Source organism: Scyliorhinus torazame, chromosome 16 (genome assembly GCF_047496885.1).
Source record: "Scyliorhinus torazame isolate Kashiwa2021f chromosome 16, sScyTor2.1, whole genome shotgun sequence".
Classification (NCBI taxonomy): Eukaryota; Metazoa; Chordata; class Chondrichthyes; order Carcharhiniformes; family Scyliorhinidae; genus Scyliorhinus; species Scyliorhinus torazame.
In genome coordinates this window covers 4,146,202-4,165,075 of record NC_092722.1, presented here as the reverse complement: position 1 = coordinate 4,165,075, position 18,874 = coordinate 4,146,202, and the positions used below count along the sequence as shown (strand labels likewise).

The 18,874-nt window shown below is 46.4% G+C and overlaps 1 protein-coding gene across 3 annotated transcripts in view; it reads left to right on the top strand.

Moving 5' to 3' along the window:
• The window catches only part of gabrd (gamma-aminobutyric acid type A receptor subunit delta), a 61,512-nt gene that overhangs the window by 33,968 nt on the left and 8,670 nt on the right, over nucleotides 1–18,874 (top strand). For all 3 annotated transcript variants that reach the window (XM_072477801.1, XM_072477803.1, XM_072477804.1), the window contains exons 2-6: nucleotides 5,044–5,156; nucleotides 7,592–7,659; nucleotides 14,464–14,684; nucleotides 15,370–15,452; nucleotides 16,737–16,874. In XM_072477801.1, the coding sequence (XP_072333902.1) occupies nucleotides 5,044–5,156; nucleotides 7,592–7,659; nucleotides 14,464–14,684; nucleotides 15,370–15,452; nucleotides 16,737–16,874 (623 nt within the window). The remainder of the gene's footprint in view (nucleotides 1–5,043; nucleotides 5,157–7,591; nucleotides 7,660–14,463; nucleotides 14,685–15,369; nucleotides 15,453–16,736; nucleotides 16,875–18,874) is intronic.

The following is an 18,874-nucleotide window of genomic DNA, read 5'->3' as shown; positions in this document are numbered from 1 at the left end:
AGTTACATTGACACATCCGTACCTCAGAGTTAGTAGTCAGTTACATTGACACATCCGTACCTCAGAGTCAATAATCAGTTACATTGACACATCCATACCTCAGAGTCAATAATCAGTTACATTGACACATCCGTATCTCAGAGTCAATAATCAGTTACATTGACACATCCTTATCTCAGAGTCAATAATCAGTTACATTGACACATCCGTACCTCAGAGTCACTAATCAGTTACATTGACACATCCGTACCTCAGAGTCAATAATCAGTTACATTGACACATCCGTACCTCAGAGTCAGTAATCAGTTACATTGACACATCCGTACCTCAGAGTCAGTAATCAGTTACATTGACACATCCGTACCTCAGAGTCAATAATCATTTACATTGACACATCCGTACCTCAGAGTCAGTAATCAGTTACATTGACACATCCGCACCTCAGAGTCAGTAATCAGTTACATTGACACATCCGTACCTCAGAGTCAATAATCAGTTACATTGACACATCCGTATCTCAGAGTCAATAATCAGTTACATTGACACATCCTTATCTCAGAGTCAATAATCAGTTACATTGACACATCCGTACCTCAGAGTCACTAATCAGTTACATTGACACATCCGTACCTCAGAGTCAGTAATCAGTTACATTGACACATCCGTACCTCAGAGTCAATAATCAGTTACATTGACACATCCGTACCTCAGAGTCAGTAATCAGTTACATTGACACATCCGTACCTCAGAGTCAGTAATCAGTTACATTGACACATCCGTACCTCAGAGTCAATAATCATTTACATTGACACATCCGTACCTCAGAGTCAGTAATCAGTTACATTGACACATCCGCACCTCAGAGTCAGTAATCAGTTACATTGACACATCCGTACCTCAGAGTCAATAATCAGTTACATTGACACATCCGTATCTCAGAGTCAATAATCAGTTACATTGACACATCCTTACCTCAGAGTCAATAATCGAGGTGGCTCCTACTCACCTTTAAATGAGAATTATCTTCAACAGCAAAAGGGTTTTTAATCAGAACAATATAGTACTAGCGTGCAGTCAGACAGCACTATAAAGAAGAGGTGCCAAGCCAGGCAGTATCTGTGAAGAGCAATACTGGTACAGGGCTGGATTTTCGAAGTGCACTCAGGACCCTGAAGAATCTGGGTCCGATCCAAAATGAGCTTTAAAAATGTCATTCTTGAGTGTCCCGCCCTTAAACTCCTCACGGAGCTAATGGACCATTAATTGGTGATGCATCAATCATATGGAATCAAGTTAACATAAAGTGGAGCAGTCTCCCCAACGCTCACATTGAGGGTGATTTTTAACTAGTCTCCTCTGCCTTTAATGGGGCAGTAACAACATCAAAATGGGGTCAGTGACCTTCCAACTCCGTTGACCCCAACTACACAGATGGCACCATTGTGAAAGGGGCCTTACTCCGGTAAGTGCCTTTTATAGGTGGTGCTCACCATTGGCCTATATTTACTTGTAAGATATTGGTCTGGATTTGCCTGCCCCGCTTGCCACAAGAACGCCACGGGCGGGACACCGACAATGGAATAATCCATTGACCTGGGGCGGGATTCTCCGGTCGGCCAGCGGACACAGCCAGGAAACCCCACCCATTGTGTCCCAGGAAGATCTCTGTGTCTTTTGCAAGTGGATTCCTTCAATTTCTCTGAGAGTAGATCAAATTAAACTGAATGAGCCAAACTGCAATCTGAGCCACAACCTGCTTTATTCTAAAGTAAGATAAACGTGCAGGACAACAGTTAGAATCCGAATCTCATAGCTACATCAATGGAACTTGACTTCATGTTAAACTAATGAAGAGGCAATGCTGTCAGCCATCTCACTTAACCCAAATAGAATCATCCTGAGGCAGAATCTCCTTTCCCTCCGTGCTCCTGGGTTTTATAACCTTCTCCTATTTCCTGAAGGTAGGTTGCCGTTTTGATGCATCTATTTATTTTCTAAACTTTCTGACCCCAGTGTCAGAATTTACCAATTGGAATTTACTAACCTCAAACCCATTCCTTACTGGCATCTCAAAGAGCAGAATTCACCATTTATTTGTTTAGAACTAGGATTGTTACAGCTGCAAGAAACAGGTAGATGGTCTCCAGGAGTGTCAAATTATCTTTTATTGTCTGCAGATTAGATGTTTCCATCGAGGACTAATATATTTTGGCAAAGGGTCATAGGACTCGAAACGTTCGCTCTTTTGTCCCCCGACAGATGCTGCCAGACTTGCTGAGATTTTCCAGCATTTTCTCTTTCGTTTCAGATTCCAGCATCCGCAGTAATTTGCTTTTATTCGGACTAATATATACATACATATAATATATACATATATAATATATACAATAATATATACATGCCAGTCCCTATTACAAATGAAGTGAAATGAAAATCACTTATTGTCACAAGTAGGCTTCAAATGAAGTTACTGTGAAAAGCCCCTAGTCGCCACATTCCAGCACCTGTTCAGGAAAGCTGGTACGGCAATTGCACCTTGCTGCTGGCCTGCCTTGGTTGGCTTTCAAAGCTAGCGATTTAGCCCAGTGCTAAACCAGCCCCTAAGAGAAACCTCCGGACAGAAGGCTTGAAAACTAGAGGTTTTAGATCAACAAAAGGGCCAAAGACAACATGAGGAGAATCACTTCTGTTCAGCAAGTGGTTAGGAAAGATCTTGGGGTTCATGTCCACAGATCTCTGAAGGTTGCCACTCAAGTGGATAGAGCCGTGAAGAAGGCCTAAAGTGTGTTAGCGTTTATTAACAGGGGGCTTGAGTTTAAGAGCCGCGGGGTTATGCTGCAACTATACATGACCCTGATGAGACCACATGTGGAGTATTGTGTGCAGTTCTGGTCACCTCGCTATAGGAACGATGTGGAAGCATTGGAAAGGGTGCAGAGGAGATTTACCAGGATGCTGCCTGGTTTGCAGGATAGGTCTTATGAGGGAATGGTTGAGGGAGCTAGGGCTTTTCTCTTTGGAGCAGAGGAGGATGAGAGTGACTTAATAGAGGCTTATAAGATGATGAGGGGGATAGATAGAGTGGACATTCAGAGACTATTTCCTCGGGTGGATGTAGCTGTTACAAAGGGGCATAACTATAAGATTCAGGGTGGGAGATATAGGAGGGATGTCCGAGGTAGGTTCTTTACCCAGAGAGTGGTTAGGGTGTGGAATGGACTGCCTGCTGTGATAGTGGAGTCGGACACTTTAGGAACTTTCAAGCGGTTATTGGATAGGCACATGGAGCACACCAGAATGACAGGGAGTGGGATAGCTTGATCTTGGTTTCGGACAAGCTCGGCACAACATCGAGGGCCGAAGGGCCTGTTCTGTGCTGTACTGTTCTATGTTCTATGTTCATATATTCTAGAATGCACGGCATTCTTTTTTCAAGGCAAAGATCACCATGTCTATCTCTGCAGTGTTTGGTGGGGTTTTGATGGGAGGGTAGGGGACAGCTAAGGCTGATCTGTGCCCTGCTGTCAATAGGACAGGATAATGCAGACAATTGAGTTTTGGAAGAGGTGCTGGCTCAGGATTTCATCTCCTTGCTTTTTCTCTCTGTCTCTGATGCTTTCAATGGAACTGCAGCGATCCTGGGCAAGCTTCTCCCAAGATTCAAAGTTGTAGGGGGTTTGCAGTTGTACGGGGAGATGATTTGGGAGTATGATTGGCTGAATTTCCCATGGCGATGGTTGGCACCCACCCAGCAGACTGAGTGAGCGACCTCCTTCTACACTTTAACCATTCAATGTTTCAGCTCAATACTAATATTTGTGACATTATGATAAATGTACAGAATTGTAAGGGTTAATGTTATGCCCAAATCAACCACTAGAGGGAGTCAGATGCAGAACTATATAAGGCATCAATGCTAAGCCTTGTGGGTGAGAGATTGAAGAGAAAGCTAGAAGACAGACTGCAGGAAAGATAGTGGCCAGGATTCTCTGAGCCAAAATCGTGCTCAGCGCAGGGGCGGAGAATCGGGCCTCAGACCCGCGACCAGGTCCGACGCCGGGACGTGATTCTCCAGCGACCGGAGAATCTGCGCCAGTCAGGGGCCGTTGAAAGAGGGCGTCGCGGCGATTCTCCGCAGTCGACCGGCCGAGTTCCCGAAAGGAAAGGATCACGTATGGTTCCACCCATCGGGAGCTCGGACTCGCAGTCGCAATGCCGTCCTGGTGGGGGGCGGGGAGGGATCAGACTCCGGGAGGCCTCCACGACGGCCAGGCCCACGATTGGGGGCGACAGATCGGCGGGCGCACGCTATCCGGGGTGGGCCTACCTTCTCCCGCACCGGCCCACTGTGTGGCTCTGCCATGTTGCAGGGTCGCGTATCGGTGCCGGAGCTGCGTGGAGCAATCCGGCACCGTGCTGGCCCTCTGTGGGGCCAAGAGGCCCATTGACTCCGGCATGAAACTCTCCGGTGTTTACGCTGGTGTCAACACTTAGCCGCATTTTTGCAGACTCCCGGCCAGTGTGAGTGAGAGCAGATCATAGTTATTGTATTAGTGTAGAGATTAGTAGTCGATGAGTGTAGATTGTATGTTTATTATCAACTGTTTATTGTCTAGGAATAAGTCTCAAATCCAATTAGGTAGTGTCAATAAATCTGTGGTTGGTTTTATATAAAAACTAGTTGTGGTCTTTGTGAACACTATGCCAACCATCCTCAGATCTGAACCACAAAGAACACCACAATATTTTCAGCATTATTGCAAGATGGTAACTTAGACCTCACTTGCTGTCTGCTTGTACACTGACAACACTGGTGCGAGCGTGAATGGGAACTCTGACTGAGTTTCCCGTCTGTATCTCAGAGGCCCTAAGGGCAGAGGTGATGTCTGTACCCTGCTGAAATCAGATCACTCGGCACAGATTAGAACCTAAGCCTGTCCTCGACTGAACTTCGTGCTACCTTATCAAATCAGTGGAAGGCCGGTTGCATTTTATCATGTTTTTGCTTTGAAGTTGTAACCTTAAAGATTATTTTTGAAACAGGGCAATGACTGATCTGGGGGATTATATAACCACTGATATAGAAATTTCCTGGCTACCAAACCTGGATGATTTAATGAAGGGATACGCTCGGAATTTTCGACCAGGAATAGGAGGTAAGACTAACAAGGCAAAGGCAAGTAAAATAATTGTACCTGTTCGCTCCAGGGCTGATACCAAGCTACTGAGGAATTATGTACAGGCACTTCAAATATGGGCAACTTAGTGAGAGCTCTCAGCTGGCGGAAACCTTGCACAAATCGGACGTCTAAGCTTGCACAACCCATACTTTTCTGATCATTAATCATCAGAAAATCACAGGTAATGCATACCTGAATTTCCAATTTGTATTGCAAGTGGGGAAGGTTTTCACTGGCTGCACTGATTACTAAAGTTACCCCCATACTGTGTGGTTCACATATTTCACTTTTTACGGACAGTTTCACAAGATAAACATTATTACAATGTGAAGAAAATAAATCAGCAAGAGCTCTGGAAATCTCAGCCAGCTGGGAACAATACAAAGCTGAATGAGGCACTTTTCGCCAGTGCTAGGTGTAATTATACACAATTGCTGTCTACATCATTTCAACACTTTTGAACTGGAAGCTTCAGAACCTACTTTGAATCCAGCTGCTGATTTGTTTTTCTTTCCCCTTCTCCTGAAGTTGCCAACGCGACAGAACATCCAAGTCGCTATTTTCTCCTCGAACTGCAATGCAACTGCACTTTCATTCAAAGTGGATAGCAATCAGGAGAACAAATCTTGATTCAACCATGTCCTTCTTTGGCCAATGATATGCTTGTCCCCCCCCCTGATTTCAATCCTTGTGACACCTAACGCACCAGTTCCTAATCTCAAATGTCAGAGTTAGTACAGAGATTGAGCAAATCGTTGTACAGAGAATTGGAATGATTGTTGGAAAGACAATGGGTTGGAGAATCCCCGGGGGGGCGGCGTGAATCTCGCTCCGCGCCGGCTGCCGTATTCCCCAGCGCTGGTTTGGGGGCGGGGTTTACGCCGCGCCGTTCGAGGGCCGTTGGCAGCGCCCCCCCCCCGGCAATTGTCCGGGCCCCGATGGGCCGGGCAGCCATCATTTCCTGGCCAGTCCCGCCGGCATGAAATGGACATGGTCCATCACAGCGGGGTCCTTGGGGAGTCCGGGGGGGGCACCCACGGTGGCCTGGCCCGCGATCGGGGCCCACCGATCTGCGGGCAGGCCTGTGCCATGGGGACACTCTTCCCCCCCCCGTGCCGGCCTCTGCCGGGCTCCGCCATGGCCGGCGCAGAGAAGAACCCCCCTGCGCATGCGCAGGAACACGCCGGACGGTCTGCGCATGCGCCAATTCGCGCTGGCCCTTCGGCGCCGCAAACCACTCTGCCGCCGGCCTAGCCCGGAAATGCGGAGGATTCCGCAACTTCCGGGCACTCCGACGCCGGAGTGGTTCCCACTGCTCTTGGCGCCGGCATCGGGCCTTACGGCCAGTTGCGGGAGAATCCCGCCCAATGAAGCAGATTGGAACAACCTTCTTTGGCTTTGCCTAAGAGGAAACAACAGGAAAACTGATACTGCTGCTCAGAGACCCACTGCAGAAACTTACTAAAATTGGTGAATACATTGAAAATGGAATGATGGAACATGACATCAGCAGTGCTTTATAATAATCTTTATTATTGTCACAAGTAGGCTTACATTCACACTGCAATGAAGTAACTGTGAAAATCCCCTAGTCGCCACATCCCGGCGCCTGTTAGGGTACACAGAGGGAGCTTTCAGAATGTCCAATTCACCTAACAGCACGTCTTTCGGGACTTGTGGGAGGAAACCGGAGCACCCGGAGGAAACCCACCCAGACACGGGGGAGAACGGGCAGACTCCACACAGGCTCCTTACTTGGAACTCGATAAATAGTGTATTATTGTGAAGTATGATAACCCTCATGAGATCAGGAGGAATCAGTCAGGAGTTCCTGTTATTCCAGGACTGGGAATTCCCGTTAGTCCCGGGCTGGAAGTTCCCATTAGTCCCGGTCTGGGAGTTCCCGTTAGTCCCGGACTTGGAGTTCCCGTTAGTCCCGGGCTGGGAGGTCCAGTTAGTCCCGGGCTGGGAGGTCCAGTTAGTTATGAGCAGTACCCCAGCACATGCCAGCGCATTGGGAGATGAAGGGGGAAGATGAAACCGAATACAGAGAATCAGCAAGGTAATTATGCTTATTAAATCGCTTATTAACCTGGAGAAGTATCGTGAACGAGCAGCTCAAATAGGAACATCATCCATTGTAGCACCAAGCCAAAATGGTTGATGATCAGACTAATCTAATTGCTGTATTCAGATAGAAATTTTTATTATCCATATTCATGTGTATGATCAATTTAATTGTTCTGATTATTCATCTGCAGTATTTTTATATGCTGGGTTCATGAGGTAACATGAGACAAAAGTTAAATCATCCTTTATGCAGTTTAACATCAATGTAAGTTGAAGTCCATGACATTGATATTTTTCTGATAAGTCCTTTGTTTAATGATTTTGTATGTTTGATTACACAGGGCCTCCCTTGAACGTGGCCTTGGCGATAGAAGTTGCCAGTATTGACCATATATCGGAAGCTAATATGGTACTGTTTGATCTTTCCTTGTTAAAAAGATGTACATGATGTTTAAATTTAGCTTTAGTCCTGTTCATTAGCTGATATATTGCCTGCAGGATAACAAAATAAATCAGAGTCTGCAACACAATAACTCTGGGGAAGTACAGAATTAGAATAAGGCAGGGTACAAAAGATAATGAGAGGGCCATGCAGCCATTATTACTTTCCAATACCTGTACCAGGTAATGAAAGTGGATAAGTCTGGAACCCTCCCTACTCTCTGTCTCAATCTTTGATATGTTGCATTGTTAAAGGTTTCAGCTCCAATAGAACATAGAACATAGAACAGTAATGCACAGAACAGGTCCTTCGGCCCCCAATGTTGTGCCGAGCATTGTCCGAAACTAAGATCAGATTATCCCACTCCTTGTCATTCTGGTGTGCTCCATGTGCCTATCCAATAACCGCTTGAAAGTTCCTAAAGTGTCCGACTCCACTATCACAGCAGGCAGTCCATTCCACACCCTAACCACTCTCTGAGTAAGAACCTACCTCGGACATCCCTCCTATAAAGGCAAGCATCCAGCAGAGGTCAGCAGAGCGGAGCTGCTGATTGGCTGTTGCAGGGAACATTTGCATCAGTGCATTACGGTCACTGTATCTAGAAGGTGGTTTGTGGAGGAGCTGTTGTCAAGTGACAGTTAAACCCCAAACACTTCTTCAGTGGTTCCCTCCCTACCTCCTCCTCTAACCCAAAAATAACAATCACTGTAAGGATCCCAGCTGATATTTTCTCTGCAACATCCCTCTCTCCCTAATGTGCTCCCATGTGAAACTTCTAAAATAAGTTTTATACAGGCTGTCCCCTGTATTTCATATGGTTTTGATTGACGGATATATATTACAATGTGCTTTTTTCTTTTAGACAATGACTAGTTTTTCAATCTCTGGAGACAGGATTGAGAAGCCAGAGAGCTTATTTAAATTGTTAACTGGGGAATGAATAACTGATAGAGTCCCGCTTATCGCCGTCTTTAGTATTGTAGGTCTTGCTTTATTTAAAAATTGTCTATTTGGGAAATGGCAGTATAATAAGGCAGATTGATGAAACAAGTGCTTGCTGCTGAATGGTACGATCATTACTTTTTAGGACAGATTTCCTGAATTCTGTGAACAAAGAAACCTCATTGTGTGTTTTAATTTGAGAATCAGACAACAGTACTTCTGGTATCCTGGTCAACATTTAGCCCTCAAAGCATCAAAGCAAAAGATCTGGTCATTTGGCTCATTTGTGTTTGTGTGACAATAGGTTGTGCAAATTGGCAACCATATACCGACCAGACAACTCATTGCTCATTGGTGGGAAATACTTTGAGACTACTGAGGGCACACTCTATGCAATTTCTTTCTTAGTTTTTGATGGGACATTAACTTCCTCCAGGTTTCCCTCTCTTGAGGTAACAAGATATCCATGTGAATCTAAACACTGAGCTACTGGCCGTTGTGGTCAAGGGCTATATTTACTCTGCATGGTTTTTGAACGCTGCCGAATTTCTGGGAAAGTCAATAACGAATGATACAGTTGTCAGCTGTAATCGACATTATGTGCAGGCAGGTGGATCAAGTTTGTGTCCCTAGCCAATACACTATCCATACTCTTTATTTTTTGAAAATCTTTTTATTGGCTTTTCTCATATTTATAAACAGTTGTTGCTGATATAAATTAAATTTTTCTTGCCCGCGCTAATTTGCTTTATTTTACAGAGAGGTTTGTTTTCTCCTTCATTTGATTAACTGTACGTACATTTTGCTACCCTCTGGATCGGTCTATGATATCCCCCTTCCTCCTCCCCCCCATTGGTTTCAGCACCCTTCCTCTTTTGTGGTTTCCCCATTCCCCCCCCACCCCCCGGGTTGCACAGTCCTCTGGTTCTTCATCTTTTTTTTCCCGGCTTACTCCTCGTTGCTGGCCTCGAACAGGTTTTGGAACAGGCTGACGAACAGCCCCCAAGTATCCAGGAAGCCTTCCTCTGACCCTCGGGTGACGTACTTAATCTCCTCCAGGTGGAGAAATTCCGAGAGGTCAGCGAGCCAGTCTGCAGCTGTGGGCGGTGCTGCCGATCGCCAGCCGAGCAGGATTCTCCGGCGTGCGATTAGGGAAGCGAAAGCGAGGGCGTTGCCCCCTTCCCCATGTGTAACTCCGGCCGCCCTGATACCCCGAAGATTGCCACTATTGGGCAGCATGGTAGCACAAGTGGATAGCACTGTGGCTTCACAGCGCCAGGGTCCCAGGTTCGATTCCGGCTTGGGTCACTGTCTGTGCGGAGTCTGCACGTTCTCTCCGTGTGTGCGTGGGTTTCCTCCGGGTGCTCCGGTTTCCTCCCACAGTCCAAAGATGTGCAGGTTAGGTGGATTGGCCATGATAAATTGCCGTTAATGTCCAAACAGGTGGGATGGGGTGGGGTTACTGGGTTACGGGGATAGGGTGGAGGAGTGGTCTTGGGTAGGGTGCTCTTTCCAAGGGCCGGTGCAGAGTCAAAGAGCCGAATGGCCTCCTTCTGCACTAAAGTCGATGTTTCTATGAAAGATTTGAAAATCAACTACGTAACGTTCCAATATTACACCAAACATTAAACAGCAGGGAAACATCACTGTTCCATATTGGTTCCAGTACAAAGCTACAGCAGCTCATTTTCACACAAAAAACAAACACATGGTATCGCCCCTCGCAGGTTCATCAACAGAAACTGAGGATAAGCCTGAGAATGTGTTATCATGTCCAGAACCTTGGGCGCAATTCTCCGACCCCCCCACCGGGTCGGAGAATCGCCGGGGGCCGGCGTGAATCCTGCCCCCGCCGTGTCACGAAGTCTCCGCCACCGGAGATTCGGCGGGGGCGGGAATCGCGCCGGCCCCCGGCGATTCTCCGGTCCGCGATGGGCCGAAGTCCCGCCGCTGTCAACCCTCTCCCGCCGGCGTGGATTGAACCACCTTTGGGACGGCGGGGCAAGGTGGCGAGGGCGGGCTCCGGGGTCCTGGGGGGGGCGCAGGGAGATCTGGCCCCGGGGGGTGCCCCCACGGTGGCCTGGCCCCGATCGGGGCCCACCGATCCGCGGGCGGGCCTGTGCCGTGGGGGCACTCTTTTCCTTCCGCCTTGCCATGGTCTCCACTATGGCGGAGGCGGAAGAGACCCCCTCCACTGCGCATGCGTGAGGATGCCGTGAGCGGCCGCTGACGCTCCCGCCACCCGGCAAAGTCATTTCCGCGCCTGCTGGCGGGGCACCAAAGGCCTTTCCCGCCAGTTGGCGGGGCGGAAATCAGTCCGGCGCAGGCCTAGCCCCTCAAGGTGAGGGCTCGGCCCCTCAAGATGCGGAGAATTCTGCACCTTTGGGGCGGTGCGATGCCGGACTGATTCGCGCCGTTTTTGGCGCCGGTCAGCGGACATCGCGTCGATATCAGAGAATCACACCCCTTGTCCTAGCAATGATCTGTCCATCAATGTGTGACTTGTTCCACGTATCAGAGCCATTCTCCATCCAGGAGCCGCGGCTGTGCAGGCCCCTCCCACACGGCCCAATCTCACCACAACCAAAAGGTGCAGTTAAACATCCTTGACTTCCAGCATGTTTAACCCGCGGTGACGTGCCAGTTACACACAGCACTCACCACACCAGCATCAGCAATCTGCGGAAGCATTTCTTCAGCAGCACCATCGGGTGATCGCTTTGGATTAATGTCGCGCAGCAGCTCCCGCAGCGTCTTCTTTTGAAGAATAAAGGGATTAAGGGTTATGTTGTTCAGGCCGGAAAGTGGAGCTGAGTCCACAAAAGATCAGCCATGATCTCATTGAATGGCGGAGCAGGCTCGAGGGGCCAGATGGCCGACTCCTGCTCCTAGTTCTTATGTTCTTATGTTCTTGTTTCAAACCGGATTGTGTTCAGAGGCAAGAGTGCAAAGGATCGTGCCGGATTTCATGGCGAGGAGGAAGGCCGATGTCGTGGGCTTCGCCTCTCTGATTGCACGGCGGCGAGTCTTGCTGGAGTGGCGGTCGGCATCGCCACCGGGGGTAGCGGCGTGTTTGTGTGACCTGTACGACTTCCTGTGGTTGGAGAAGATAAAGTTAAGGGGCTCTGCTGAGGGGTTTGAGAAAAGGTGGGGGATGTTAGTGACCATGTTTGAGGAGCTGTTTGTCGTTAATGGGGGGGCGGGGGGGGGGGGGGCGGGTGGAAGGGTGGAGGGTGAAAAAGGGGAAACAGACTGTATAGTTGATTGCTGGGACTAAGTTTTGCAGGGTGTTTATTTGCTGTAACCTGTTTCGATACATGTTTGTAATAAAATACATTTGAAAAAAAAAGACTGCTAAGAATCTTAGCAATGGAGCTAAGATTAACAAGCAAATCCTGTCGACCAGACAGTCACTTTTTGAAAGGCTGCTCAGAATTTTCTGAAATCTAAACCCAACATTAAAAGTTAATTTATTTGATTTTATTCTGTACATGGTGTGGTGACATTGGTTAGGAAGATTTTCAATTTGCATTAATCAACAGCAAAGCATACTTTGAAGCTCAAGCCGTGGTCTGTGTCCACTCTGAGCACTGACATTCAGCATGTGGCGAAGTCAGTGCTGTGAGATCTGCAGTGCGAGTCTCAGTTCAGTGACTCATAGGCACAGGAGGAACATCTTTCGTGAGGCTTCCCGCTGTGATATTGGTCGATTTCAAACAGTATTTTGATGCTGATCGGAGTCTTAATCTGAAATGGCGATGTTATGTGAATAATTCGACATAATATTGGAAAAATAAGTATTGTTTGACAACGTCAATTCGCTGTTGTGTTGAGTATGTGTTTGGCAGATTCTGACAGTGGGTTAAAGAATCCTTCGGGCTTTGAGGCTGAACCGGCAATGTATGTCAATTCCAAGAAGGTTAACTGCCTTATTGAGTTTTGGTGGAAAGGCGCGAAGTGGTTAGCACTGCAGCCTCACGGTGCCGAGGACCCGGGTTCGAACCCGGCCCCAGGTCACTGTCCATGTGGAGTTTGCACATTCTCCCCGTGTCTGCGTGGGTTTCACCCCCACAACCCAAATATGTGCAGGGTAGGTGGATTGGCCACGCTAAATTGCCTCTTAAGTGGAAAAAAATAATTGGGTACTCTAAAAAAAATGTTTTCAAATGTTTGTTGATAAACAAAGAGCCAAACACTAAACCCAAATTGGTCTGAATTTTCCATCTTCTAAATCATTTTGAAAAATCTGAATTTTTCCCCAATAAGAGTGGATATGTACAGACTGATCAAATGCTCATTAGAAAATTCAGTGACCCTACAATCATTCCAGGTTAATTTCAATACTTAACCGAAACAAAATTGAATTACAGGAGACAAATTATCCCATGATCTAAATGGTGATGAGAAGATTCTTTGAAAATGACGCCTATCACTGTGAAATTGGGAACAAAAACATTTCTCCACAGATACTGCCTGGCCTGCTGAGCATTTCCAGCATATAGTGTTTTTGCCACAGAGAATTTAGGCCAGTGAGGTAACTGTAATAGTGGCCTTGTGTAGAACATTCTGTTTAAAATAGGTTCCAGTCAGTAAACAATATCAATGTAGGTTTACCCGTATTTCACCTCTCCCTTGCGAGCGAGCTAATCATTCAAACAACTTTTGTTGGATGCGAAATCGGGTCCCCAGAGCATTACCCTGGGTCACTGGATTACTCATCCAGTGACAATAACACTACGCCACCCTCTCCCCAAATAGTGCCCTGGCACCTTTTACATCCACACAAACCAGCAGGTGAAGCCTCAGCATGTCTCTTTGGAAAAGCAGTGCCTCCAGGGACTTCGCTGGGCCAGTCTTGGCTTTTGAGCCTTGGAGTGAGACTTGAATCCAGATGATGAATGCTCCCCACTGGCATCTCCAGTTATGAACATTTTACAATCAATACTTACATGGCATCCCTGGATTCCAGCAATGTTGGCAGCTTACTGATGTCCAGCATAACTAGGGTCAGCATAGCCTTGCAAAGATTTACCAACCCACAACGCAAAATACCACCCCCTGCCCCACCCCCTGACCCCAGGCCCCACTGGGAATTCATGCTGGGTCGAGGAAATGATGCTTTACCCCAGGCAGGTGCTGGTGTCCCCTTTAAGGATCAGACAGGTATAATAATAATCTTTATTATTGTCACAAGTCGGCTTACATTAACACTGCAGTGAGGTTACTGTGAAAATCCCCTAGTCGCCACATTCCGACGCCTGTTCGGGTACACAGAGGGAGAATTCAGAATGTCCAAATTATCTAACCTGCACGTCTTTGGACTGTGGGAGGAAACCGGAGCACCCGGAGGAAACCCACGCACACACGGGGAAATGTCCCCGTGCAGACTCCGCATAGACAGTGACCTAAGCCGGGAATCAAACCCGGATCCCTGGCGCTGTGAAGCAACAGTGCTAACCACTGTGCTACTGTGCACTCCAGGTGTGTTAGAATAAATATTTTGCATTCAAGTTTCGGAAATGGCCTGAGGTTAAAGAGGAAAGTCTCAGTCGAGCAATGGAACATATTCACTGGTGTAACTACTGCTTGACATTGTTCACCAGCCATCCTATTGGTCCTTTGCAACAACCTAATAAGGAATTTGGAAAAGATCTGTGAAATGAATTCCACATGTTATAAAAAGGATACATTTACTGACGTGAATGTCAATTACTTAATGTCTAGGAGGATCAAACCGCGGTAAATTTACAAGTGCACAAATAGCTGATAAATTCAGTAACGTCCGGAGAATTGAAACTCTTGCGTTTCTTCCCTTCCCTTTGTCAGGATTACACAATGACAGTCTTCCTTCGCCAGATCTGGAAAGATGATCGGCTGTCTTACAACCACACGAACAAGACGCTGGGCTTGGACAGTCGGTTTGTGGATAAGCTGTGGCTACCTGACACGTACATTGTCAATGCGAAGTCAGCTTGGTTTCACGATGTTACAGTGGAAAACAAACTTATCAGGCTTCAGCCAGATGGGGTCATATTATACAGCATCAGGTTGGATTAAATGTATATTTCAGCAAGTTAGTACAGCCAATTCCATATGTGAATACCTTTAGAACCAGGGTATTGTACGGATAAGTTTGGGAATCTGTGCTGCTAGCACACTGCATAAGATTTCATGATCATTGTGCCTACCTTATGCGTGGAGTTCTGAGATGTTGCCAATGGGAATGGTCCTAGCTGACAGTTCTGACTTATAAAATGACTGCTTCTCTGCGAAATCTATTCGCCAATATTCTGTCTGTAAATTACAGGAATTTATGAACAATTTGGACACCTCCCTTGGCATTGTCATGGTGAGTTGGTTAGTTTGCCATTTTATAGCAACAGGGACCTTTTATCATGTTTTGGACAAAGTATTATTCTGCTGCTAAGGTGCAGTTATCTTTAAATTAACCTGTCCATTAATCTAATTGTTTCCTATTGAGAACATTCAAAGTTCCGTTGCACGTCGTATGGAAGGTTAGCTGACAGGCAGTTGTTTGCAAATTTCCAGTTTGGGGTCAGAAAGACGCAGCATGAACTGACTTTACACTTTAACACCTTGCAACATGACATCTGCAGTGTGATATCTGCAGTGAGGTGGACTCGTTTATAAGCATATGTCCAATGGAATGACTCAGAATGAATCACAGGTTTGAAGCGACAGTCTAATCCTGGACTACTTTGTTTTTGCCAGAATTACTTCCACAATTGCTTGTGACATGGACCTCACCAAATACCCAATGGATGAGCAGGAATGCATGCTGGATCTGGAAAGTTGTGAGTTCATTTTATTACCAAGGACTATTCTCCTTTTCTGAGTTAATCTCGCTCTGCAACACCATCTGTGGAAGCTGTAGTGATGGGCTGTACAAGAGTTGGTGAGAGGTATCGTGAAGATTATACTAAAGGGTTAAGTAGGAATGTTTTGGAGGATTAGTTCAGAGGGCGATTGAGAGTTGGGGGCGGATATTGGCTCCGGGGTGGGTTGTCTCAGTTTAAAAAGCACTCCAAATTGACTCCAAGAGTTCCAAGCACTGATCCCTGCGGAATACCACTAGCTACAGATTTCCATTCAGAAAAACACCCTTCACCGCTACTCTCTGTCTTCTATAACCAAGCCAGTTCTGTATCCATTTAGCCAGACCACCTCAAATCCCATGTGCTTTTAGTCTTTGTATCACTTTGCCATGTGGGACCTTGTCAAACTTCTTACTAAAGTCCATATAAACTACATCCAGGGCCCCAGGTTCGATTCCCTGCTGGGTGACTGTCTGTGCGGAGTCTGCACTTTCTCCCTGCGTCTGCGTGGGTTTCCTCCCACAGTCCAAAGACGTGCAGGTTAGGTGGATTGGCCATGATAAATTGCCCTTAGTGTCCAAAAAAAGTTAGGAGGGGTTATTGGGTTAGGGGGATAGGGTGGAAGTGCGGGCTTAAATGGGTCGGTGCAGACTCGATGGGCCGAATGGTCTCCTTCTGCACTGTATGTTGTATGTTTCCTCCAAATGTACATATATTCTGTCCCTCAGTATCTTTTCCAAAAGCTTCCCCACCACTGACGTCAGGCTCAGCAGCCTATAATTTACTGGATTGTCCCGGCTTCCTTTCTTAACCAAGGGAACAACATTGACTATTCTCCAGTCCTCTGGAACCTCACCTGTGGTCAAAGAGGATGTGAAGATATCTGTTAAGGCCCCAGCTATTTCTCCCCTTGTCTCCTGCAGTAACCTGGGATAGATCCCGTTCCCCCAGGGGACTTGTCTACCATAATGCAATGCTGTTGTGTGCGACCCTTTCCACCCTAAGGAGAAGTTAGATAAACAGAGCCAAGTATAAGGCGAATGTTAATTCCTAATGCCATTTTGGGTGGTTTGGGTCATTAGCGAGAGTTTGGAAACAGAAGGTGTGATAAAGAGTGAGGCTAAGTTGGTGCATAGGTTCTGTTGGTTAAATCAGTTGTGCACAGATGAAAAATATTCAGAGTTGCACAAGGAAATCAAAGATTGATTGATGTTAATTCTGCGTGCTAGTGCATGCCAACTGATCTGATATTTATTCTTTCAGATGGCTATTCAGCTGACGATATTGTTTATAATTGGTCAGACAATCAGGATCAGATACATGGGCTTGACGAAATTCAGTTGGCTCAGTATACAATAACCAACTATTATTTTGTCACAGAAATGACAAATTTCAAATCAGGTAAGCATTAATTTCAGCACAAACCGGTGAGGGATAGTAATGAACATGTATCTGTGGGTATCAGCACCTTCTGGGGCTATGACCAACATACTAACAATTCTTTGTGGTCTTTGGGACTGGGTGAGTGGTCCAGTAATTATACTAAATGGGAATACGATTGGGATTACATTCCGATTGTGACTCAGTTGACAGCACGGCAGCATTGTGGTTAGCACAATTGCTTCACAGCTCCAGGGTCCCAGGTTCGATTCCTGGCTTGGGTCACTGTCTGTGCGGAGTCTGCACGTTCTCCCCGTGTGTGCGTGGGTTTCCTCTGGGTGCTCCGGTTTCCTCCCACAGTCCAAAGATGTGCAGGCTAGGTGGATTGGCCGTGCTAAATTGTCCTTAGTGTCCAAAATTGCCCTTAGCATTGGGTGGGGTAACTGGGTAATGGGGATAGGGTGGAGGTGTGGTTTGGGTAGGGTGCTCTTTCCAAGAGCCGGTGCAGACACGATGGGCCGAATGGCCTCCTTCAGCACTGTAAATTCTATGATATGATCTATGAAAGGGAGAAAAGCTGTAAATGTTCAATGTTTTGCACAGGTACTTGAAGCACCGAGAGTCAGGAAGGACAGACATGTTTGCAGAATAAGATTGAAACAAAACTCCCAGAGGTGAATTTCAATAAACCCAATCGCATAATCACATAGCTGGGGTGTTTTTCCGTGTGACTTTTTCACATTGGACGGACTTCAGCAATGTGATGTGAAAGGTTCTCTGTTTTTCACACATATTTGCAAACTTCTGTGATATTGCCAATTTATATGTCTGTATCCAAAGTTCTGTGGGATCTTTGCCAGTTCTATACCTGAATTGTTTTGCCTTATTTACTTCCTGCCTATGGCTTCCAATGCTCCTTGCATCACAGGCATGTGAAGTGCCTTTTCCTCGCCCTTTCAATGGCTGTTCTCACCTTGAGGAGTTGATCATTCTCTATTGGTGCTGAGACAAGCAGCAAGAGGTGCTTCCCGACTAAGATCAGTTCAGACTGAGTGACAGTAATTGGCTCATCGTGCCAGTGTCTCCTCTGTCAGTGCTCCCACCCATCCCTCCTATCTACCTCCCCCTAGCCCCCATTGGCCCACCACCCTCCTCCTTCCAGCAACTAGTCCATATCTGCCTAGATTTGGATCCACTAAAAGTGCTAATTGAATTTAAATTTTCTCTCTGGCAATCTGCCATGTTCTCTTTGGCAATACAGAGGACGTTTGACTACATTTGTGTGAGCAGAATGTTTATTTTCCCCTTTTATCCTCTCAATGTTTCCCTCTCATCTGAAGGCACAATCTCATCTGAAGTATAGCTCCATGGATTGAAGTTGTCATCTGGTACCCCACACATAGAGGTGGCGGTCAATCCCACCACCCAGTCAAACCTAATGCCTCAACACATCTACCTGGATTCTTCTCCTGGCCCCGCATGTATAATTTCAAACTTTACTTTGTTGAGTTCTCTTTTCCGCTATTGCCTCTGGAAATGGCGAGAATGGGCTTGGCTCGCACACTCTGACCATTTCCAATCTAATTAGGCAATTTGGCTCTCAATTTGCATATTGAATTGAATCTGTTGCCTGAGGCGGGAGGTGCTGAAGGCCCATTTCGGGATAATGTCAAGATTAATGTGGGGTAAAGTGTCATTTTGAGTGTTCCATCCCTGATGTAAATTGAAATCAAGCCCAGGACTAATATTGCAGTGCTAAAGACACTAAAACATTGGGAATATTTTTACTATTGATGTCAGCCACAAGCTATTGCATTGGACACCTTTCTCATACAAGTTGTTATTCCTTTTTATTCCTGTTCTTTTGTTTTTTCCCTCTTCTTTTATATTTTACCATTAACACAAATCCATTCCCATCTCCTCCAACTTGATTTCTTTCTCCCTCTTTTCCTAGTTTGTAAGTTTAAAATGTTTAACTTAACATTTACTATTCCATCTTTCTGATCCCATGATCCATTTAA